This window comes from Pangasianodon hypophthalmus, chromosome 5 (assembly GCF_027358585.1).
Source record: "Pangasianodon hypophthalmus isolate fPanHyp1 chromosome 5, fPanHyp1.pri, whole genome shotgun sequence".
Taxonomy (NCBI): domain Eukaryota; kingdom Metazoa; phylum Chordata; class Actinopteri; order Siluriformes; family Pangasiidae; genus Pangasianodon; species Pangasianodon hypophthalmus.
In genome coordinates, this window is record NC_069714.1 from 9288045 (window position 1) to 9313272 (window position 25228).

At 40.6% G+C, this 25228-nt stretch overlaps 1 protein-coding gene across 3 annotated transcripts in view; it reads right to left on the reverse strand.

Moving 5' to 3' along the window:
* Nucleotides 1–561: 561 nt before the first annotated feature.
* dop1b (DOP1 leucine zipper like protein B) overlaps nt 562–25228 on the reverse strand; it is a 31196-nt gene continuing 6529 nt past the window's right edge. Inside the window, exons 3-39 of one of the 3 annotated variants that reach the window (XM_053234298.1) lie at nt 24374–24555; nt 23956–24126; nt 23159–23348; nt 22864–22962; nt 22601–22724; nt 22362–22471; nt 22012–22123; nt 20055–20172; nt 19415–19534; nt 19196–19304; nt 18810–19019; nt 18376–18695; nt 16919–17325; nt 16758–16831; nt 16386–16583; nt 14092–14244; nt 11816–11916; nt 11525–11715; nt 7829–9482; nt 7610–7709; nt 7293–7460; nt 7059–7184; nt 6823–6957; nt 6690–6748; nt 6395–6499; nt 5655–5721; nt 5328–5466; nt 4995–5077; nt 4809–4918; nt 4541–4690; nt 4263–4324; nt 3959–4087; nt 3667–3803; nt 3447–3502; nt 2920–3054; nt 2629–2761; nt 562–2451 (exon numbers count right to left, since the gene is read on the reverse strand). In XM_053234298.1, the coding sequence (XP_053090273.1) occupies nt 2209–2451; nt 2629–2761; nt 2920–3054; nt 3447–3502; nt 3667–3803; nt 3959–4087; nt 4263–4324; nt 4541–4690; nt 4809–4918; nt 4995–5077; nt 5328–5466; nt 5655–5721; nt 6395–6499; nt 6690–6748; nt 6823–6957; nt 7059–7184; nt 7293–7460; nt 7610–7709; nt 7829–9482; nt 11525–11715; nt 11816–11916; nt 14092–14244; nt 16386–16583; nt 16758–16831; nt 16919–17325; nt 18376–18695; nt 18810–19019; nt 19196–19304; nt 19415–19534; nt 20055–20172; nt 22012–22123; nt 22362–22471; nt 22601–22724; nt 22864–22962; nt 23159–23348; nt 23956–24126; nt 24374–24555 (6780 nt within the window). In that variant the 3' untranslated portion in view covers nt 562–2208. Of the gene's footprint in view, nt 2452–2628; nt 2762–2919; nt 3055–3446; nt 3503–3666; nt 3804–3958; nt 4088–4262; nt 4325–4540; nt 4691–4808; nt 4919–4994; nt 5078–5327; nt 5467–5654; nt 5722–6394; nt 6500–6689; nt 6749–6822; nt 6958–7058; nt 7185–7292; nt 7461–7609; nt 7710–7828; nt 9483–11524; nt 11716–11815; nt 11917–14091; nt 14245–16385; nt 16584–16757; nt 16832–16918; nt 17326–18375; nt 18699–18809; nt 19020–19195; nt 19305–19414; nt 19535–20054; nt 20173–22011; nt 22124–22361; nt 22472–22600; nt 22725–22863; nt 22963–23158; nt 23349–23955; nt 24127–24373; nt 24556–25228 lie in introns of all 3 variants that reach the window. The other 2 variants (XM_053234299.1, XM_026911380.3) reach the window with 2 other exon arrangements.

Consider the following 25228-nt stretch of genomic DNA (forward strand, 5'->3'; position numbering starts at 1 on the left):
GAAGAACGGGTTCGGCAAGAGAAGGAAGGTAACTCGGTCGGTCGCATCAAAAGTTGACGTCATGCGCCTTACACGCTACGCCAGTACAGCGTATGATGTCTTTTGTATTGCTGTCTATCACAACCAGACACTGGTTCACGGGGTTAGTGCAAAAAGCCTCTGCCAGCAAGGTGGGCTGTTTATTGTAAATAGACACTCCGTTAAAGGGATCGGGTCTGATCGGGTCCATTTGGAAAAAGCACATTTATTTTAAATTACCCGAGACCCGAGGCAACTAATACCGAACCCGACCCATGTCCGAGGCACTCGTCGACGTTTTGGACCCGAACCCGCTCGGGTCTCGGGTCGGACCTCGGGTTTTCGGATCCAGGTGGACCCGTGAAGCCCTCTAATACACAGGTATACACAGGTGTACACACACACACACACTCACACACACAAAATTGTATAATCATGTATATATGGCTATTTTATCTGTTTACATATAAGCACCCCCATAGTGCTTCACCTATGAGTGATTATGAATTACAACCACAAATAAACATCAAACCAACTTAGGTATAATGTCATAAAGGCAAAATAATATGTTTATTCGAAAAGAAACACGACTGCTCACCCCAGTCAAACACTCAATTCACATTCAAGCTTAAAAAGGTTTTCAGAGGGCAAACCAGTTCAGAGAACAACACAACACAAACATTTCCTGTGTCGTTCACTTAATAGACATATAAACTGTATGTGTATATGGGAAAGACAAACCTGGAATTATGCATTAAACACTGTGCCTATAACATTCACTGTTTATCTTTCAGGCACTTCAACATACTGTTGTGAAATGCATCCCCAAACCATAGAGATTTAGAGTTAGAATTCAATTGTTTTTATTTAAATGGATCATACTTACATTTATATTTATTCTAAGATTGCTTTGTCATATTGATTTGTACACTAAAAAGTGGATTTTTTTGTGTGGCAAACTGGTAATAAACATTCTCTTATGTGCATTTAACCTAAAATGTGCCCTTGTGCTTGCTCTGTACAGAAAAGTAATGCATCCAATAAGAAAACAATGGGCTTCTTCTTAACCGTAAGAACAGTGCATGCAGCTCATGTACATGTTTGTTTTTCAATTAGAATACAGGCGGTGAGATAAAGTGAGATATAGAGTGGTAGAGAAGACTCAAAGGACAGAACAAATGGACAATGTATTGTATTGCTGAAATCCTGTATGCTGGGAGTTTGCTTCAGTCTTCTGATTTTTCTACTCTAACACACCTACTAGATGTTAACAAGGTTGGTCAAGTATGTTAGAGCAGGGAAATGTCCAAACTGTGTCCAGCTGTTCAATGTTACTGATTCACCATCATGGAACCAAAGTGGACAAAGCACAAAAGCTAGGTCTTGGTGAAACTCAAGAGAATGGTCCTTCATCAGGTGTCCAAGGACAAAGATGAATAAATGACATATATTCTTCCATAAAAGGGAATGACATTTACAGTGCTCTAGAATGCACCATACACAGTATAACAAGGTAACACGTACATCACACTAGATTCTTGATTCATGATTAAGGATTTAGCAGCACCCACAATATTCCATCTGTGTCATCAATACTGCATACTATGAAATGCCTTTAATGCCAAAATTGAGCTTTATGTGTTTTTTCACTAGCTCTATTTAAAACCATAGTTATGGAATGTTATGGAAAAATAGTGTCACATGAAATAAACATCACTAAGATTTAGTTTGCACATACATTTGCACGTAGTATCACAAAAGCGATATACACCTGCTGCAATGTAAAACCTCAAACCTTGTTTAAGGTGTGATAACTGATCAGTTATAAATATTTGAGACTCAAATTTGAGCTATGATTTTAGCAGTACTTTTGGCTGGAAAAACACTTTCATTGTTCATAATATTAAATCCACAGTCTTTTCATCTTTATTAAATTATTAAATATTCACATAAAAGCAATTAACTGATATAATGAACTTGAATCCTTCTGTGATCACTGTACTTCGAACTACAATATTACAAAAATAAACAAATTTGTTCAATAATGACAGATAGCACAATAACATAATGCATATTATCACATTGCAGTGTCTTTGACTTTCATGCTCACCAAGCAATTAAGATGGATTAACAGGTAAGATAAAACAGAGTGCCAATTCTAAGACTAATGCTTAGCTAAAAGCCTGAGACTTATGATTCCATACCGTCCAGAAACTCTTCTTCTGTGATGAGCTCTAAGCGCTGCAGCACTCTGTCTGCACTGGATGGTGGGTATTCAGCGGGAGGATGCGGAGAGGGTGTTGAGCTGCAGAAAGTGCAGCACAGGGTTTGGAAGAACGGCACAAGCTGCGTGATGGATGAGAGTGAGTGGAAAGTGAGAAGAGGGAACTCCATACACTCGGATTCGGACTCTCCCACCGTTCCGTTCAGCTCCTGAAACATGCAGGTCAAACTCATGGGTTCAGTCAGCACTTTAAATGAGTTATAGTTCCAAAATTCATTCCAAAAGCACATAGTTTAGTGCAGTGGTATGCTGCAGATAGGTACCATGCTCAAAGTTGAAAGTGTTTGTACATGTGCTTAAAGAAATGCTGATTTTGCCATGTTTACCCCATAGCGATGGTGAAGGCCTTCCAGTATCCTGACCACGTGAGGTTTGCACTCCTGTTCACTCTCCAGCAGAGTGGTGCCTGGACCATCATAACTGTCTACATCCACTTCAGGCACGAATGCCCAGCGATACCTATATCACATGTTCACACACACACACACATGAACCCACAAAATGCATGGCTATTATCTGTAATCACAGACACATAGATATCCAACTTAATTTTTTTAACCAAACATGCTCTCCCCCTCTTTCTCTTTCACACACACAAACGCTATGTATTTCCTCACATTTGGAACAGAGGCATGCGCTCAGGTGGAAAAGACACAGCAGTGTCCAAGAACTTGCAGGCTGACAGATACATGTCCAGTTCTGCCTGTGGAAAAGACCTCAGGCTGTTCTTCTCCTGACCACCTCGCTTATTCCTGCCGTCCACACACACACACACAGCAAGTGAGTGAGAGAGAGAGAGCGAGCAAGGGTAAATGATAGAAACAAATTTGCACTATAGCCAGTTATTAGAATATATAATAATCTGTGTTGAGTGTCATAAGTTAATACAATATTTAGACTATATCTGAATGCTCGCACAGTAGAATAAGTCATCTACACTGACACAGCATATATAATTAATGCTTAAACCAAAATTATAAACATCAATTTATAAACATGATTCCATGTGTGTGAACTAATTGAATATGGTTTTAACCCCCTTTTTCCACCAGACTAACCAAACTTGGAGAAAAAAAACCAAATGAGCTCAGGCTATTCGCCGTATGGAGTTATGAATGATGAAATTCTCTTGTCCAGGACTCACTTTGAAACATCTTTTTCTTCTAGCAGAGCCTTTTCGAGCCTTGCAAAAATGCGAATCTGCAGAAAGAAAACAAAACTCAACAATGACCACTAGCTTCTGCTTAGCAGGCTACAACCTAGTGAAGTAATCAGTCAACACATTAACTCAAGGAACATCAGAACAAACCTGCATGTTAAATATCAACAGTGGGTGTTATGACCAATAACATTAATTCCCTCACCAGTTCAGTGACCATGATAGGCCAGAGGGAGGTGAGGTGCTGTGGTGAGATTCTCAACAACAGTACACGGAACATCAGGAACATCTGAGCCGACACTGCCGGGGTCTGTCCCATCCGCAGGTTCTCTGTCAAACGCTCTGGTGAGGGTGTGTGGAAAACAGGACTGGATTTAACATTTAAAATACAACTTCTTTTAAAACCAAACTTAAAGAATGAATCAGTAATGAATTATCACAAATTTTCAGAATAGTCTGCTATTCTGCCTCACAAACCAACAGCCACACTGTAGTACCTTGTATTAAAGGCAGGTAGAGGTGGTACTGGTCCATCTCTCCACTGAACATGGCGAACGCCTGGCGCTTTAGTAACATGGGCTTCTGCTCAGCACTGCTAAACAGCTTCAGAGAACTGCTCTGCATGCCTGTACAAACATGCAGATGTCTATAGAAATACTGTACATACATTTATACACTACATAGTCTATACATATACTATACAGTATATATCACTGGCTACACACACTGAACATATTGATACATACACATTTACTGTACATACAGAAGCACTAATTGATCCAATAATCAATTAAAACTTACTCATCAAGTCCTTGAACATGGTCTTCTCATGTGTGAGCAGATGGTCTGTGATGGATTTCCAGCTAAAAACAGAAGTATACAATTAAATGAATGCATGCTGAAAAACACTGACTTCCATATGCATAAGAAATCTGATCGTCAAAAAATCCACATGTACGGAAAAAAATCCACATGTACGGTTCTGAAACTTTAGCCTCAACAAACTTTTGTGTTTATAAACAACTATATTGCCTCTATGGTCATTGGAGGAAAAGTGAGGAGGAAATTAAGAATCCTACTGGCAGACACAGGATATCTCCATAGTGAAGAACAGAGGATCCATGAAGAGCTCAAGCACTTCCTTTTTCCAGGCACGCTTAGTGTAGGCATAACCACTCAGGCTGCTCAACAGCTGAGCCCCTGCACTGAAACTGGGCATATTATAGGCACTGAGGGAGAGAGAAAGAGATAGACAGAGACAAAGAGAAATATGAAGAGCGCAGGACACATAATGAATTTACAAAAATTCTATACAGAAGAAATGGAAAACTGCGTATCGCTACTTGCCTGTGGTTTTTCAGGTAGGGGAAGACATAATACATGAGGCGGGAGATGAGAGGCACAGCTTTCTCCTTCTCATCACTGCGATACACCATATCCAGAAGAAGGGCTAGAATCTGAAGGAGAGCAAACATGCTGAATGTGTGGTTCTTGTATAATTTCCTGTGGTATGGTTGTGGGATGATGTCCTACCTCAGCCAGCAGAGCCAGAGCTTGTACACTGAACACAGATGGAGCTGAGGATGACACCATAGCACTACCCTGGCCAACAGATTCTAAGTGGATGTGACAGGGAAGCAGATGAGATTCATATTATACTTATCATGCATCTAGCACTAAGATATTTATACCAACAGAAAGTGCAATATTTACCCTTTTAATATTTAAAATGTGGTTTAATGCAAGGTTTGTATTGTGTGTGTGTGTGTGTGTGTGTGTGTATATATATATATATATATATATATATATATATATATACACACATATATGTAAAATATGTGGTGGTCTAACCATAGAATTCACTACCTTCAGGCTCATCTTCATCCTCCTGCAGGCAGATCTGAGGCTGTGCCTTCACCTCCAGGTTACGGCTCAGCCAGCTGGTCTGTTCCAGAGAGGAGCCAGCCACAGCGCCTACCGCCTCCAGGATTCTCTGGGTCACTTCCTGTTCATGGAAACACGCAAAAAAAGTGTTGAAGAACAACAGATTCACTCTTTGTATTACACAAACAGCTCCAAAATTAGAGACACAATCAGGGACAAATCATTTGAGATGTGTATCAACCAACACTGCACAAAAAGTGTGTATTCTTGTAAAAACATGCTGTCAATCTGTCATTGTGTATCTCATACCTGCAGTTCTCTGGAATCTCTCTTGTTGTCCATGGTGGGGAGTCTATTCACAAAGTCATTCAGGATGCTGTATAGGGAAAACAGCTCAAAATTTAACACCTTGTGTTAATTCATCATCAGTGGTGGCAATATCAGGAGGACTCTTCTCTGCCAATCTGTAAACTACTGTTTCCAAGATGTGTTACACATTAAACAGTAGATATCTTCTCCAGGCTGCACCTCATCTGGCAATTCAATCTGTTTTTTTTTTTAAAAGATTTTCACAAACCCTAGGACATAGTCTACTATAAAGGGCTGTGTAAATCGATATTCCAGTTAAAGCTTCAGGATGTATGATTCTGAAATTATTTGGCTCTGGAGAAAACATGCTATTACAAGCTACTTGTGGAAGAACATTTAGTTAAATTAATTGTGCTACACAACACATTCAGAGAGAATTCATGGCTCTGTCCCAGACCACACAATGTACACTAACTACTATGTCCATATTATTAAATACTGACAAAGTATACTGACAAAATACTTATATTATATTGACTATCTTCCTTCCCTTCTTTCTTGACTGCCTACCAGCTCCTGTCTGTCACCATGTATTCAGACTTTTTTCATGCCTAAAGTTTGAATGTGACGATTGATGTATCTGAGATGCTGTATGAAACATGTGTACATCACCCCCACCATCATCAAACCACCATTAAAACACTGCAATAAATAATGGATAATGCAGAGTGTAAGCTCACCCAAGAAGGAGAAAATGGCCAGGTGGGGAAAGATTAAGCTGCACAGAATCTTTAAGTAGAGAGAGGATAGCCATGACGTTTTCCTGAAGATCCTGAGCAGGAAGACTACAGACACAACAAAGACAATATGAGCCCCCTGAGCAGAACATTTAGCATTGTATAAGAAAATTCAGCTAGCTGTGACATCAGTCACTATGAGAATGTTTATCAGAATAATAGGTATGCTTAAATTGACCACATTTTATAAATGAACTAAAAGAGGCTGGTGGATAAAATGGACAACATGAGACGTTACCTCTGTATGTAGGCATAGCAGAACTGCAGCATGGGTACATCAACTAGGGTTGGCTTTTGCTGAAGAGGGGGAAAATATAAATATTAATATTTAATATGCTTGTGTATTGAGGTATGTATTTGTTGTTTTGTACCTGGTCTGCTTTGATTTGGTGGGGTTTCTTCACCACCTCCCTGATGAGCTGCAAAATGGTGTCGGTGCGGAGTGTGTTCACTGACTTTACTAAATCTACAATCATCATCTGGGAATCACTGGCTACTGGCAGAATCTGCACACATGCACACAAACACACACACACACAAGCCATTTTCATGCAATATTCATCAACATATAGCCATAAGGAATGTTAGTCTAGTCAGTATATCTCACCTTGTTTTTGGAGCGTCTCTTTCGGCTACGCCTATTGTTCCATACAGCAGCCACAGAGGCCATGACTTGTGCCCCATACTGCTGAGTCAATGGTGTCAGGAGCCCCAGAACCTTCTGTTTCAGGATCTACACAACACAAACATGCTCTGAGGGTAAATTACAGCACAGACATTACAGAGTATGGTACAATTTACAGAGTGTACATAGTGTATTAAGCGTACATTATGCACATACCTTTGTGCTTTTGAAATAGACAGAGGTGGAGGAAGATCTGCTGCTGTAAGCTGAGTCAGCACCCTTGACTACACCCCAAAGCAAGGCCATGGTGCTGACCATATGAGGAAACTCCTCCAGAATGGCATTACAGGCATTTCGCATGTCTGTTGCATCACAACCTGCAGACTAAAGAGAGAGAGAGAGAGAGAGAGAGATCTTTGATCTTTGATAAAGGCATGTCTTCCTCAGTACTCAAAATGAAAATCATTTTCACTATAAATGGTCAGTTATATCTGTCTTAATCTGAAAGTGTTTACAGTATGTGCATGCTTTACTTTCTTGTGTTCCAGGAGGCAGTAGTGTGTGATAGCAGTAAGCCCCTCCAGCAGAGTAAGAGGATAATCAGGTGCAATGTTCTCCTTCTTCAGGTTACTGCTACACCCACAAAAAACACACTCAATTAAGAGCTCAGTAATGAATAAAAATGTGTTTTACTTCTAACAAACACCAGTATCTTATACACTAAACAGACATATACAGGACATTTTTATTACCCATGAGCAGCCTTGAATCCGTCATGCTCATGCTGTTTAACAAGCTCATCTAGGTTTCTGCAGATCTGTGTGATGATGGGAGCCACAATGATGGCCAGCGAGCGGCCAAGGAAAGGTAGAATCTGACAGAGCAACGTCACCCAAGCTGGGTGCATGGCAAAGCCATATTGTGGGCACAGAGCCCGGGCTGCTGCCGACACAAACATTCCCTGTGCTGTAATGGGTTGACTGGCCACATAGCGAACAGCCTTGATGGACTGCTGGAACATTATTGCAGTGTGCCACTCTCGCGCTAGGCCAGAAGAAGGGATGTCCTCCAGGGACTGCTGGAACTGGTTATCTCCTTGTGCAAGTTTCTTAGTGTGTGTTGGAGATACACAATGTTCTAGTACAATAAGAACCCTGAGCAGCTTCAGGAGGGCAATCTGAATTGGATGTTCAGCCCAGCTCCCATCTCGCCCACAATAAACAAGCCTCTCCTCAGAGATTTCGCCTACATCATCACCCTGCTCATCCTTGGTCAGTGGATGTTGGACAGGTGCATCTGCACGCTGGCAGACATACATGGAGGTGGAGAGCATAAGGAGGACATAGTGCTGCAACTTGCTGCCCCATAAAAGATTACGTATGACTTCTATGCTTCCATTGGCAGTCTCAGCTGTCTGTGCCTGCTGGGCCACCGTCACTAGCTGTTCCACCAGTGCTGTTAGCACTTCCACGCTCTTAACCTGCACCTCCCGGTTTGCCTGCACATGACAGGCATTCACACTAGCATAAGAAGGGAAGTGGGAGCGCAGGAACCGCAAACAGAGGCATGTCAGGATCTCCAGAAGGAAAGTCGGAGGAGATAAGGAGGTAGAGGGAGAGGAAAGAGGAGAGGAGGGTGGCTGCTCTGGAGTGCCAGCTTTAGGAGGGGTGGAATTCTGAAGAGGGCCATAGAAACTGCCACCCTCTTGGACTTGCCGATGTCTCTGTAGTAGGTTCTGGATGAGGTTCAGGTGGGCAGTGGAGCTGCAGTCCAAAGCTGTGCTACTTAGTGCCTCCACAAACGGACCTGCGCTGCTCCTCAACAGCGTTTCCACCACCGCAAAGGCGTACAGAATCTGTCCACTTTCATATGTCTGCCGGTAAAGCAGAATATGTCGGAAGAGCGAATCCACTGCTTCCTGTCTCTCACGTTGCTGCTTCAAGAGACGGGATTTGGCTAGAGCCTCCAGCTGCCCATCATCCTCATCACTTGATAGTGAATCGGAAGCTTGCGTATGCTCCGAGTCCCCCCGCTGCAGACCATTGACCACAATGCCTTCCCTGTTGGCAGGCTGCTGCAGGTAAGGGGTGGAGCCTGAACTCGAGGTCTCTGTGGAGTTCTGGGCTCCATTTGTGTCGGCCGACTCAGTGTGCTCACTCTCCTCTTCTTCGTCTTCTCTGGCCTCATTATCATCTCTGTCAGTCTCCTCACTTTCACTGCGAGACATTGCAGGGGAATCTGATGGCATTCCATGAAGCTCTGGATCACGCTGCAGGTCAAGCCATATAGCTTCACGGTCTACCATAGCAATGTGAGTCAACATGCTATCCTCTGGTTGGTTCATCAAACCATCTCCAGTGTTCTTAATGTTGGTCCTGTCTCTGTAACTTAATGCACTCCAATTACCTGTGGAGAAAACATAAACAACTATGCTAGCACGTTACCACTGAACAATCTGCTACAATCCATATTCCAAGTCAAATGTGATGAGGCACCTTCACTCTGCCTAAGCAGAGTTACCCAAGTTCAAGTTCATTGGTAATATCAGTTTCTTCTCATAATACATACGTGTGTGTGTATGTGTATATATATATATATATATATATATATATATATATATATATATATATATATATACACACACACACACATACATACAGTCAGGCCCGGAAGTATTTGGACACTGACAGAGTTTTTGTGATTTTTACCTTTATACACCACCACAATGGATTTGAAATAAAACAATCAAGATGTGATCGAAGAGTGGACTTTCAGCTTTATTTTAAGAGGTTCCATAAAAATATGGCAGTTAACATTTAGGAATTACAGGCATTTTAAACAAAGTACTTCCATTTTCAGGGGCTCAAAGGTATTTGGACAACTGACTGACAAGAAGTTAATTGACCAGGTGCAGTCCTTTCCCTCGTTACTTCAAGACAAGCAGATAAAAGGTCTGGAGTTGATATCAGGTATTGGGTTGGCATTTGGCAGCTGTTCAAATGGAGCTACCAATATGAAGTCCAAGGAGATCTCAATGCAAGTGAAGGAGGCCATCATTAGGCTGAAAAAACAACATAAATCTATAAGATAGATAGCAAAAACCTTAGCTGTGGCCAAATCAACAGTTGGGTACGTTCTTAAAAGAAAGAAAGCAGTGGTGAGCTCAACAACATCAAAAGGCCTGGAAGACCATGGAAGACAACTAAAGTGGATGATCACAGAATCCTTTCCTTGGTGAAGAAAAACCCCTTCACAACATCAACAGAAGTCAAGAATACTCTGGAGAAGGTAGGCGTATCATTGTCAAAATCTACAATCAAGAGACGCCTTCATGAATGTAAATACAGAGGGTTTACAACAAGGTGCAAACCACTGGTAACATTCAAGAATAGGAAAGCCAGATTAGACTTTGCCAGAAAACATCTAAAAAAGCCTCCCATGTTCTGGAATAAGATTCTTTGGACTGATGAAACCAACATTAACTTGTACCAGAATGATGGGAAGAGAAAAGTATGGCAAAAGAAAGGAACAGCTCATGATCCAAAGTATACCACATGTGTCAAAAATGGTGGAGGAAGTGTTATGGCATGGGCATGTATGGCTGCCAATGGAACGGGCTCACTGGTGTTTATTGATGATGTGACTGCTGACAGAAGTAGCAAGATGAATTCTCAGCTCACATTCAGCCAAATGCTACAAAACTGATAGGACGCTGCTTGACAGTGCAGGTGGATAATGACCCTAAACATACTGTGAAAGCCACTCAAGACTTTTTGAAGGCAAAGAAATGGAATATTCTTCAATGGCCAAGTCAGTTGCCTGATCTCAACCCAATAGAGCATGTTTTTCACTTACTGAAGACAAGACTGAAGGCAGAAAGACCCCCAAACAAGCAGCAACTGAAGGTGGCTGCAGTGAAGGCCTGGCAAAGCATCTCCAGGGAGGAAACTCAGAATTTGAGTTTTGAGAACATGGGCTCCAGACTTCAGGCAGTCATTGACTGCAAAGGATTTTCATCTATGTATTAAAATTATGGTTATATTTACAATTATGTCACTTTGTCCAAATACCTTTGAGCCCATGAAAATGGAGGTACTTTGTTGAAAATGGCTGTAATTCCTAAATGGTAAATACCATATTTTTGTGGAACCTCTTAAAATAAAGCTGAAAGTGTACACTTCGATCACATCTTGATTGCTTTATTTCAAATCCATTGTGGTGGTGTATAAAGGCAAAATCACAAAAACTCTGTCATTGTCCAAATATGTCCGGACCTGACTGTATACATATATTACAAGAGATGGTCAATAAAGAATAATAGATACTGGTAGTAAAAATATTCTAGTACCAATACATGGTCCCGGTGAAATAAGATCTACTGAACATTCAAAGTAATCATAAACAAACTATTTCCAGAAAGTATGTCTACAAACACAACAAGAACAGACCAACTGATAGGTTGTGCTTGACGTTCTGAATGGCTGTTCTCTGTGTCTTCGGATCCAGCAGTAGGAGTAAAACAGGTTCCAAGATGCGGACAACATCACCAAGAGACAGAGCTCGCACCAACCAGCTCTGCCCGACTGCACTGACGCTACCATCTTGACTATTTAGACTGTCCAACACCACAAACAGAGACCTGACACAGAAAGAGAAAAATGTATAAAAAATTTTCAAAGTGATTTGATGTAATGACCCAGTCATGGAATTTGCCTGTATTCTCAGGGAACATGTCTGACCTGTCAAAGGAGCGGTTCAGAGAAGTGCTGCGATTCATCTGGACCTCTCGCATTAGGTGCCACAAAACAGAGAATCTGTGAAGAGCCTCCAAACGCACAACCTATGGATAAGATGGTTGTAAACAAAAACATACGGCCACATGTCAAAATTGTAGTCTGCATATATACAGTATGTGTAAGTATATACACTATATTGCCAAAAGTTTTGGGACGTGTGCCTTTACATGCACATGAACTTTAATGACATCCCATTCTTAATCCGTAGGGTTTAATATGGAGTTGGCCCACCCTTTGCAGCTATAACAGCTTCAACTCTTCTGGGAAGGCTTTCCACAAGGTTTAGGAGTGTGTTTATGGGAATTTTTGACCATTCTTCTAGAAGCGCATTGTGAGGTCAGGTACTGATGTTGGACGAGAAGGCCTGGCTCGCAGTCTCCGCTCTAATTCATTCCAATGGTGTTCTATCGGGTTGAGGTCAGGACTCTGTGCAGGCCAGTCAAGTTTCTCCACACCAAACTCGCTCATCCATGTCTTTATGGACCTTGCTTTGTGCACTGGTGTGCAGTCATGTTGGAACAGGAAGGGGCCATCCCCAAACTGTTCCCACAAAGTTGGGAGCATGAAATTGTCCAAAATGTCTTGGTATGCTGAAGCATTAAGAGTTCCTTTCACTGGAACTAAGGGGCCAAGCCCAACCCCTGAAAAACAACCCACACCATAATCCCTCCTCCACCAAACTTTACACTTGGCACAATGCACTCAGGCAAGTACCGTTCTCCTGGCAACCGCCAAATCCAGACTCGTCCATCGGATTGCCAGACAGAGAAGTGTGATTCGTCACTCCAGAGAACACGTCTCCACTGCTCTAGAGTCCAGTGGCGGCATGCTTTACACCACTGCATCCGACGCTTTGCATTGCACTTGGTGATGTAAGGCTTGGGTGCAGCTGCTCGGTCATGAAAATCCATTCCATGAAGCTCTCTATGCACTGTTCTTGAGCTAATCTGAAGACCACACGAAGTTTGGAGGTCTGTAGCTATTGACTCCGCAGAAAGTTGGCGCACTGCGCACTGTGCGCCTCAGCATGCGCTGACCCCGCTCTGTGATTTTATGTGGCCTACCACTTCGTGGCTGAGTTGCTGTTGTTCCCTATTGCTTCCACTTTGTTATAATACCATTAACAGTTGACCTATCACGGTACCACGCTTGAATTCAGTGAGCTCCTGAGAGCGACCCATTCTTTCACAAATGTTTGTAGAAGCAGTCTGCATGCCTAGGTGCTTGATTTTATACAACTGTGGCCATGGAAGTGATTGGAACACCTGAATTCAATGATTTGGAGGGGTGTCCCAAAACTTTTGGCAATATAGTGTATGTGTGATATGTAAGCAGCAGGCCGCAATACTGAATGGGAGGACTAAAAATTCTACCTATCAATAACTCTCTGTTACTCTTATGAAACCATATGGTTGAGTCTAACACACATACTCTTTGAAAGACAGACAAGTAGCACCATTCATGCTTCCCATGTTTTAAGTCAAGTGTTATTTACATTAATTTACATTTACCTTTTAGTCATTTTGGTAGATGCTTTTACCCAAACTGTCTGACACTTGAGCTAACAAAAGTTAGGGGTCTTACTTAAGGACAGCTTGGCAGTACTGGAATTCGAAATCATAACCTTCCTTTAGATCAGACATCCAGAGCCTTAACCACAGAACAGCCACTGCCAAATAGCAAGTATGGTAAACTGAAAATTGGCACTTGCTATTTCATTCAAATGACGAAACACAAAACTTATGTTTGTATAATTTTAAATTTAATTGGATGTATGCTCAGTCTGTTTATTTCTTGTTTGTCCTCCAAAGGCATTTTGAAAAATTAATTCTTGAGAAAGTAATACACCCTGTTCATGTTTATTACACCCAATATTGTCTTCTCATGTGCCTTCCCAATCAATGCTGATGTTTTATAGATGTGTCAGTGAAGTGGGCTTAAATAAATTAGCCTCAATGGACACCAAATCTAGGAGGTGTTTCAGTCTGCGTAACCAAGTTACATGGCATCAATGATAGGGTGTGTGTATCTACAGTCAGGGCTAGAAAAAAAACAGCCACAGGCAGCTGAACTACTGTAAGCCATTCTGTATAGTTTCACTTATATCTATTAGTTGTATTATTGTACTTGGTTCCATGAAGGTCAAAAATAATCCATTAACAGCAAATAAGATGAGATAAGTCATTTATATCAGCTGGTCCTAGTCAGCACTACTGTACCTTGTCTCTGCTCAGCAGGGCCATGCAGATAATATCCTCACAGATGGCTGTGGATGGTGCCAGACAGTGCAGTCGATAGAAGAGCTCCACACAGGAAATATGCTGTTCTTTGCGCTCAGTGTCCAGCTGGGCCCACAGCACCTGAGCTGCCCGCTGAGAGGCACAGAGAGAAAGAGAGAGATAAACAGAATTTAAGCTACAATAGTTCAATTCTCCAGAGCCAGAGAAGTTGCATGGGAGAAGTAGACAGTGCTTATCAGACACATCAGTATAATTGATTAAGGGTATTCAAAAATCTTCTAGCCAGATCACACATCATTTTCCAATTATTTTTATTTCCATGTTTATGCAAATAGGAACACAGAATGCTGCACAGCTCCTCAGAAAGTAGTGTGTTGTTAGGGCTGCATAATATAAACAAAAATGTGATACATGATAAAGTTGTTGGACATTGCAATGATGATAAGATGAGTCTCACATCTAAAGCTTTTGACTGGATGTTATACAAGACCTGTATATAAACGTTTTATATATATGTACAGTCCCCTCCGAAAGTATTGGAATGGCAAGGCCAATTCTTTTGTTTTTGCTATATACCAAAGTAATTTTGGTTTGAGACCAAAAAATTAAAATGAGACGATAGATCAGTATTTCAGCTTTTGTTTCCTGATATTTACATTTAGATGTGTTAAACAACTTAGAACGAGGCATCTTTTGTTTGAAACCACTCATTTTTCAATCGATCAAAAATATTGGAACATGTGATTGACAGGTGTTTCTTGTTGCAAAGGTGTGCCCTGTTTGAATGATTGTTCAAACAGTTAATAGCTTTGACTGTCTACTCTTGGTTTGAGCCCTAGGTTTCGCCTCTGAAGACTGCATTTGTTTTTAAAAAGGAGAAACCAACATGAAGACCAGAGAGCTGTCTATGGGAGAAAAGCAAGCCATTTTGAAGCTGAGAAAGAGGAAAAATTGATCAAAGCCATTGCACAAGCAATGTACACAGGCAATAAACAATTTGGCTTGTCCTGAAAAAGAAAGAAACCACTGGTATAACAACCAGACATCAAACAGGTCGGCCAAGGAAAGCAACAGCAGCTCATGACAGAAACATTGTGAGAGTTGTGAACCTAAAAACAACAGTCAGTGACAAACCTCCCAACAACCTCCACAGTGCAGGGGTGAAGGTATCACAATCCACCAGTTGAAGAAAACTTCGAATCAGAAGGCCAGATTGGAATTATCAAAGAAATACAGAGATGAGCCACAGAAGGTCTGCAACCAAGACTAACCTCTTCCAAAGTGATGGAAAGGCCAAAGTGATCCATGACATATGAGTCATAATCCAAAATATATGAGTCCATCTATCCAGTACGGTGGAGGCAGTGTCATGGCTTGAGCTTGCATGGCTGCTTCTAGAACAGACTCACTAATCTTTATTGATGATGTCACTCAGGATGGTAGCAGCAGAATGAATTCAGAAGTCTACAGAAACATTCTGTCCGCAAATTTACAGAAAAATGTATCCAGTCTAATTGGGAGGAACTTCATCATGCAGCAAGACAATGACTCAAAAACCACTGCCAGCACAACAAAGGACTTCATCAGACGAAAAAGTGGAAGGTTTTAGACTGGCCAAGTCAATCATCAGACCTTAACCCAGTTGAGCATGCATTGCACCTCCTGAAGAGGAGACTGAAGGGATAAACACCACCAAAAACAAACAAAAACTGAAAGAAGCTGTGCTACAAGCGTGGAAAAGCATCACAAAAGAAGAATGCAACAGTTTGGTGATGTCAGTGGGTCACTGAATTGATGCAGTTATTGCAGGCAAGGGATATGCAACCAAATATTAAGTGTTATTTACTTTAAGACTATCTGTTCCTACACTTTTGCTCACATAAAAATTGGGTGGTCAGCCACCAAAGGTGCCATGTTCTAATTTGTTTAACACATCGGGAAATGAAAGCTGAAATTCTAAGCTATCATCTCATATTCATATTTTGATCTCAAACCAAATGTCTTTGGTGTATAGCAAAGACAAAAACAACAAAAATTAAAAAGCATCTAGGTGGGAGCTTTCTTGTGCTTTCTTTTTGAAACTGCTCTCTGGGTTTCTGAATCTAAACTGACTGGAAGCCTGGTGAAAATAAAAAAATATACTAAACGTTTATTTTACTAAATTATTATTATTAAATATACTAAAAAATATAGTAAATATACTAAACATGTTCATACTAAACACTATACATTTAACTTATATTAATGACTCCAGTGTTGATTCTGTCACTCGCCTGATAAAAGTCTGTGCGTAGCTCCATAGTTTTAATCACTGCTGGGTAGATGGGAGGCAGCGTGATCATTTGTAGCTGTCCACTGAGAGGGTTGGCCTCTGATCTTTTATAGCGCTGGTTCTTGTCCTGGATGACCAGTGCTAAAGACTGAGAGTGGTTTATCAGCTCCAGAAGAGAAGAAATCGCCACATGCTGAACCTATAGACACATAAAGACAAAAAATAGTCAAAATGCTGTCCAAGCCTATTGCAAGAGTATAGACACTGCCAATGAAACCACAGTATACACACTTCTACTCTACATTCCACAAATCCACATGTGGAAATAAATAACTACGTCACTCTCAATTCTTCTGTCCTTATATAGTTGTACCTGGTAGTCTTTCGAAATACAACAGAGTGTCATCAAGGACCTCAGCCACTCAGGGAGGCTGCCCTCTTCATTACCTTCATTACAAAAAAAAGAAACCAGACAAACATCTCATTAGAATCCAGATTAATAATTCTGTATGCTGCAAGTTTTTCTAAAAGTACCTGTGGTGTTCTCGAACATTTTGCAGTGGAGCTCTTGGCTCTCCTTTTCCGTGTAGTAGACAGGGAAAGTTGTGCTCTCCAGTAAGAGATGACAGGCAGCAGTAAAGGCGTGTCGACATGGTTCGCTGATTTCTCCTTTCCCTCTTGGCTGGAATCCCTCTGTCCACTGAAGGAGTCCATGTCCAGAGCTTTTCCTTTTATCATCATTAAATGCCTCCTGAGATTGCTCTCGCAGCTTACCAGGGATGAAGAGCTCAGCCAGTCTGTCTTTGAACAGCCCCAGATCTCGGCTGCCCTCACGCCCAGACAAAGAGTGTGTTCTGCCCCGCCGAGAGGCACGCTGCTCAGCCTGAGTCACCTCCTCCTTTCCCTTCTGCTTTTCTGGATCAACAACCACCAACAAGTGCCTGATGAAGAGTGAGGAGATTGCTTAGATTAAATTATATAACATTACCCTCCACCACCCAAACTGTAGATGTCAGTTAATTTTTTTTTGTTACAGATGCAATTTCTGTGCATGAGAAAAGCTATGGAGTTTAATATTGAATATTTCGTATTTTACCATAAGGCTGTCGAATTCTTGATTCTGATTGATCAGAAGGTTTTGATTAATTTTTATAACAGCACAACTCTAACAATAGTCCCAAGGTTTATATTGATGTGCTCGTTTTAATATATTTCTACAGTAACAACATAAACAGAGGCTTGTACAAAAAATGTGCCACATTGACCGGATTTAAAAATGTATGTAATTGACGGTTTTCTATGAAGAAATGTTTATATAGCATTTTTGAAAGGCATCTCAAATCTCCGTGCTTTGTAACAGTTTTCCACCACAGGAAAGTGTTTGTGGTGCCTCGGCAAAAAAGAACTTTAGTGATAATAGGAGCTAACTTTTTAGATATTCCATAGCATAAAACATAACGAGGGTAAGTCAAGTGAAAACCTTTTTTCCCCATTGTTTATTGCAAACAGGTGTGACAAAAGTATATTCTAGTGTATTCTACATGATCTCCATTTCGTTCAAAGCAAGTGTCCTAGCAGTTAATGAATATTCAGATTCCTGTAGAAAAAAAATCGATTCACTTTACTAATCTAATTTACTTAATTCATTCACTTCTAGGGTTTTCAGCCCTCATATAAACAGTTAAAATGTATGACGTGATTCTTTAGTTAATGAAACATTTTAATCATTGGTTGTAATAGTTGGCACAATTGTAAATTGTGGTAAAAGAGGAAAAAAACACATAGGGGCATGCTGCCATTGGAAAATAATCAACTTCGGGAGGGTATAACAGCCTACAACACTCATCTTGTTTTATTCCTTGCTTATTTTATAAGGCATTCATGTCATTTTAATCAAACTTGACATATATTCTGATTTAATTAAATTTCAATTTTTTTTTTTTTAAAAAGATTGTTTTTATAAATGTATGTGATAGGGTGTATTAGTGCACCTTGTAATAACAGATGCCAGTATGTCTTGTATGCACTTGGACATGTTTTCCATGCTCCCTCCTTTCCTCCACACATCCTCTGCCTTGGTGCAGACCCCTGAAGCAGGGCTGGATGAGTCACGGCCAGGAGGAAGCTGCTGCTCAGAAGGTGAGGCACTGAGGCCCAGTCCGCTGTCTTCAGAGCGGAGGGACGGGAACATGGCCACTTCAGGTCCCACCTCTTGTGCATCCTGTCCATTGACGGTCACTTCATCTTCTTGAATTTTATCGTCACTGGTTTGGTTATCAGTCTCATCGTTCTTCATGTCTGTCATTGCAACCTGCTAGTGCAAAGAAATAGTGTGCACACGGTAAGAAAGTATTCAAGCAGTAAAAAAAAATCTGAAAGACTTCAGATATGATAAAAAAATTTAAATAAAAAAATTAAATCACACCTTTGTTTCCTTTACATCCTGTGTCTGTGACTCCACATCCATGTCCATATAGCTCACAGGCATTTGGATCTTACTCAGAACTTTGAAACACGCTCTTAAGGTCTGTGTAAGCTCCGCTAGGCTGAGAGATGCCATGTGAGCACACAAAGCCTGCAGCATGCTACCCAGCATCTGGGGCAGGTACTGTGTTTGGATCTCAGCATAAAGCTCCTTTGGGACAATAGATCAGAAAAAAGAGGCTGAATATAGAGACAGAGCAAGCAAACTCTGTCCAGTTATCATGCAACTACATTATGAAGGTTTAATGGCTAATAGAGTTTGAGAATATGTGTATAGCAATATAAAAGAAAAAAACAAGAACTATCAAACACAAAAGTGACAAATACCAAAGGAATAACATCGAGGAGGAAGATGATGAGGGTTGAGAGCTCAGTCACTGATGGAGAAGGACTCCAGACTTTAGCTGAAGATGTCCCTGCATGGTCACCCAACCCGCTGAAATACAGGTTTACATCAGTTATCAGCAGCTCATGTATACTGGGAAACTTGTAATGTTTGTGTGTGTGTGTGTGTGTGTGTGTGTGTGTGTGTGTGTATGTGTGTACCTGAGACAGGTGTGGAAGCGTTTGGTCATGTAGTCCCAAAGGTATTCACTGCTCATGGCTCCCACCAACATATTGACTGTTTTTATGATCTCAGAAACATTTTTGTTCTCTTTGATTTTACTGCATAAACAAAAAGACAGCCAATAATATTTCATTCCTACGATCTCAGGAATAAAGGTACGAAAACTGTACTTTTCCTTGTCACTGGTGTGGTACCATTTAAGTTACATGTTTTGCACCTATGTATCATTCACCTGGAAACATAAATGCAGCATCCCTTATATATAATAGTTTATATAAAATTATTTAAGGTATAAAATTGGACCTTATGGACCTTAAAAGCTTTATGGTAAACGTGAATTAAAGGAACACCAAATGCACTTTCTCAAATAAAAGATGCATACTAAAGGTACAGAAGCTGTACTCTTGCTGGTATCACCTCAGCAACAAGGAAAAGTACAGTTCATTAACTTCATATCTTTGAGAGTGAAGGTGTCTCAAAATAGACAGGCATCATGTCTCTCTATAGTTTAAAGACAAGCTACAATTGTGGGAACTCATATATGCCTACTTTTATTGTGATTTAGCTTATCTCTGTCTCAATCTTTCATATATTCACTCTTATTATCATCATTCTGACCTTGTGAGCTGATTGCCAGAGTGACTGGAGTTAAGCGCCTCCTCTCCCAGCAACTCTCTACAGTAACTGTAAAAGGCTCTGATCACCTCCAACAACACATCTGACATGACCAGCGGCCCTGAGAGAGAGACAGAGAGACAGAGAAGAAAGAAAGAAAGTGTGGCAGCCTAAGAAATTTTGACCTTTTCATCTACAGTACTGTGCAAAAGTCTTAGGCACCATATTTTTTCAAGTAGAAATTTTGTTATAGATATTTATTTTATGACTTCTGCATTGCGTCAGTACAAAAACATTTCAGATTTCCAAATATTACTTTTCCAACAAAAAAAGTAAAGTACAGAAAAATGTCTGTATGTCAGTAAAGAAAGCAACATATTAGCATAATAGACCACTTTTCAAAGAAAAAAAACATAATGAAGGCTGCTGGGTTTCGCTGCAAAAATAAGAAGCAAGTGCAACAGTCAAAGTGTCCAGAAGAACTGTGGCTGCATCTGCAAGATGCTCAATAAAACTAATTTCCTTATAAAACTGCATAAATTGTACCTGAGACTACCATAATAAAAAAAGAAAAGGGTTGAGGTTTGTCACACCAAATACTGACTTTGTTTATTTTATTACCGTTTACTGCTTTTTATAGTTACATTTTAAGTAGAAATGTTTAATTTCATTATTTTTGAAGACGTCTTTCTAAGACTTTTGCACAGTATTGTATATAAAATTAAAACTATAGTTTGACCTGAACTCAGATTTATTTATTAAGACACCACAACCATCGTTTGGCATTTTGATGTTTGTCTGCTCCCATAAATGAAAAACAACAAAAATGCATTTCAATATTCGCAGTATTTAAACATTCTATTCTGCTTTCACTGAAGGTCACTGACAACTTGACAGCTGCCGCTATAGTGGTGTTATATGACAACTGTCCTAAACATGCGTCCCATTCTGACCTTGATTTTAAAGAAGAAAACAAATGATTTGGTAAAATGTAACCTACAATCAACCATTACACAATCAACCTTCCAAGAAGCTGATGAGGGTTTAGAATTTAATTCAATTCAATTTTACTTTTAATTATCACTTTGAACAGCAGGCATTGCCACAGAGCAGCTTTACAGGAATCTGGATGTAGATTTAGATTATAATGAGCAAACTAGTGGCAATGGCGGGAAGGAAAAAAATCCCTGAGATGACATAAGGAAGAACCTTTAAGAGGAAACAGACTCAAAAGCAAGCTCATCCTCTTCTGGGTGACACTGGATAGTGCATTATAATTCAGTGCTCATCTATAACCATATACTATGAAGTCAAACAATATTACGAGTGTTAAAAGGATGATTAGTATGAACATCACATTCTTTTTGATCAGAGCAGCAGTTAGATACAAATCTATAGTATCCACTGAAGCAAAGGGGAGTCTTGAGCATGGGAAGTGCAGTCTTTAGAGAATCCATCCAGGTTTTTAAAGACTGTGTTCAATTACTGGCCACTAGAAATACCTACTTAGCTGTGACCCCTTGTAGGTGTACAGTTATAGTTTAAAGCTCATCTTTTTTCATACACAGTGTGTGTTAATCTCCCTCTATGCTGTCCTAACTACAAGACCGCTCCGGTTTCTCAACCCTGTAGTGACACTGAGGTGTTTAAAAGTCCCAGCAGAGCTCTTGCGCATAATAGAGGCATACCAACACTACACACACTATCATGACCCCACCAGGCCATGGTCACTGCTGGTTTATCACTCAAATAACATTTTGTCAGTAATGGCCTATTGGTGGATAGCATAGATAAATTGGCAATAGCAACAGCTGGACTATAGTCAGTAATTGTATACTTATAAACTGCACCTGCATGGTAGGTTTGCCTAAAAAAATGGCTAATTAATCTGCAGGTCAGTCAGAAAAGTCTTGTGATGCTGAAGAGTAATGAGTCTGTGTGTTTATGTGTATGTCCTTACCAATCTCTGATTTGTCCAGTAAACTGATCATGACGCGGAATGGTCTGAGATAGTTCATTACGTTATCTGGGTCTTTCTCTATGTCTTTCTGCTGCAGGATATTCACTAGGGCCTGTTCAGAGAGAGGATTAGATAATGCACACACACATCAAGAAAATGTGCATCATATCATGTGACACATAACGTATGGGAAACTCGGTGAATGAATTTTTTTACTACAGAATCCAGAAGTTGAGTATTTGCAGTCGACTGGTCCAATTATTAACACTGATCAGTGAAGGCCAACTGGTCAGAAAACACATTCATTTACTACTGTGTGTGTGAGTGAGTGGGTGAGAGATCAACAGTACCTGCACCAGTAGCTCTCTGGATTGTGTGTTAAAGTAGTATGCAGTATGTTCTTCTACTGTAGTGTACAGGGTTGTATCAGGAGCCACCATGCCCCCTTTAATGTCTAAGCCTAAACACACACACACACACACACACACACACACACACAAAGTTTAATGCAGTATCATAACAAAGGTATATGTACATTCCTTAACCTATGTAATATGTAGACAGCATTAGTATGAAGCATTTGTGTTACCTAGCAGCCATGCGTAGAGGCGCCGGTTGAGTGACATGTCTCTCCTGAGCAGAGTGAGAGAGGCAGCGGACACAACCGTGATCATCTCTTCCCGTTTAAGAGGGACAGAACACGTCATTGGGTCCTGCATAAACAGCAGGAAAAAGGAGGACTCAATGGACATGGACATTCACTAACACTACACACTAAACTTTCATTTGGAAAGAGGAACAATGCGAGAAAGAGAGAAAAGGAGGGATGGAGGACAAGAAAGACAAACTCACCAGACATGCTGCAAAGGGAAAGAAGTAGAGAAGAATCTCCAGCATATTCCGCTGGACAAGTACATTAGTGTCCTGTAGAGAGAGACAGATTGCCTTCACCTAAAAAAGTGAGAGAGAGAGCACAAAGAGACACTCAAGTTTATTCTCAGTTGATTCTCATAAATAAAGAAAAAAAAAATTATTGTCATGAAGGCTTTGGACATATGAAATTATAACTCCAATCATTACAGATAATTATAGTCTTTACAAACACAAAAAAAAATTATTATTTTTATTTACAAACACAAACACTCACAGCTAGCCTGTGGTCATTGCCCAGCATGTATTTCTGCTCACGGCTGGTGGCCATGCGGTCAAAGTGTGTGACGATGAAGAGTGAAGCAGGGAGCCGCACAAGTGGACACACAAGTGCTGAGCCCCACAGAGCCCCATAAAACACTGACTGACCCACCAGCAAGGACAACTTCAACAGCAGTGTGTCTGTCCTGAGACAGACAGAGAGAGAGAAAGAACGTGTGAGAGGGAGAGTCAGTCACACGATATCCAGCATTGAAGAGAATAGTTAGCTGTATTTACACTAGCTGTTTCGTATACACAATATTACACTACACAATATTAGGCAGCTGGTTTTAATGTTATGACTGATGCTGTATAGTATCTGGCTTAATATCAAATAGCGGTGGATGAGCTAAATGAGTCATGTTGCTACAGTGCAAAACTGGCACTGAAATATCTCCAATCTACACGAAAGCCTCTCACATTAATTAACTTACTAACAAGTTGTAAGGTTTTTTTTCTTGTTAGTAAGTTTTCTCTGGGACTCTATCCTCCACTCTGGCTGTTTTACTTGCCTGTAAACTGTAATGGAGGTCACTTTAAAAAAAACAAAAAAAAAAACATTTGAAATAACTGAAAAACTGGTAGCAGAACTTTTTAAATTCGTTTCTATTCTGATTGTATTGCTGGGACTTCTCATGGGCTTACATGTGAAATATTTGCTGGTAGTTTAGGAAAATGTGTCTTTAAGCATCCCTCTAAAGAGTGAACACAGTCACAGTCACTGTAGCTGATCATTTGACCCTTGACATGTACCTGTCGTAGACCTCCACGCCCTCCTCCAGGCCAGGCAGTAGGCCCATGACGAAGGCCTGCAGGCTTGGCAGCAGAGCTTTCTGCAGGGGCAGGAAGTAGCGCTCATATAGGGTTAACACAGCCATTTTCACTGACATCGCTGCATGGCTGAGCAGGGGGAACAGTCCTGAGCTGCACACACACACACACACACACACACACACACAGTTTTTTTCCTATGATGGTACAGCACACCCACAAAGATCTGATAAAACATACAACCACAGACAGTAATGCAAGATTACATTTGCTTAACTTCATCCACTCTGTTACATGCAAAAAACCCAACAAATGTGGATCAGAGAGTTTTCCCCAGCTCCTCTGGTAAACTGTTAGAAGCACACTGTCCTTCACTCCATCTGTATTTATCTGCACGCACCTGTAGATAAATAGATCTCTAGCCAGCCATTTGGTGCCAATGATTTTGAAGATGATCTCATAGGTCTCCAGCGCCTTGAGGTGGACACCACTGGGCAGAGCCGGGTGCAGGCACTGAGCCAATCTCTTTCCAATGATCAGCCGCCTCGGCAACAGAGAGTACTTCAGATTACTCTGGAGGGCCTAAGGTAAGAGGAGGGATAGAACACATACAGTTTTGTAGGTCATTCTTGTGTCTGAAAGAGTGAGAGCCAGAAAAAAAATTCAGGAGGAGGAGTCCTAACTGTAGGTTTCTGGTTATGTTCACTACATTTGTACTGAGCCATTTAAGTGAAAAATTGTATGTTCTTTCATTACAAGGGCATTATTAAAGAAGTGTGAAGGTGGCATATGGTTTGTGGACTTTCACTTCTCTGTATTAGCTGACTGTAAGCTAAGCAAACTTCCTTCTGCAAAAGGACTGTAAACTAACACCACAGCAGAGCAACAGATCAGTCAGTAAAGCAAACTCACATTGTTCATACAGGGAACTGAAATGGCACTCAAATGAATAGGCTCATGTTCTCGCTCATGATTTAAGGGAGCTTGGTCATTATACAACTTTAGATACTCCGCCAAGCAGAGTATTCAAGTCTGTGAATTCCAACTTCTGAGTAGGAAATTTGAGTAAAGAAAATAATGTGCAAATTTATAACCTCTTACATTAAGCTCAACTTAAAGATGTAGTATGAAATAAGTTATAAAGAATCTCAGAAATGATTTACCCCTGACTATTTCATGTGCTTGTATTTGGATGGAATCCTGATAAGATTTTAACAACATGCATTTACGCTTGTTCCCAAATGCATCTCCAGTT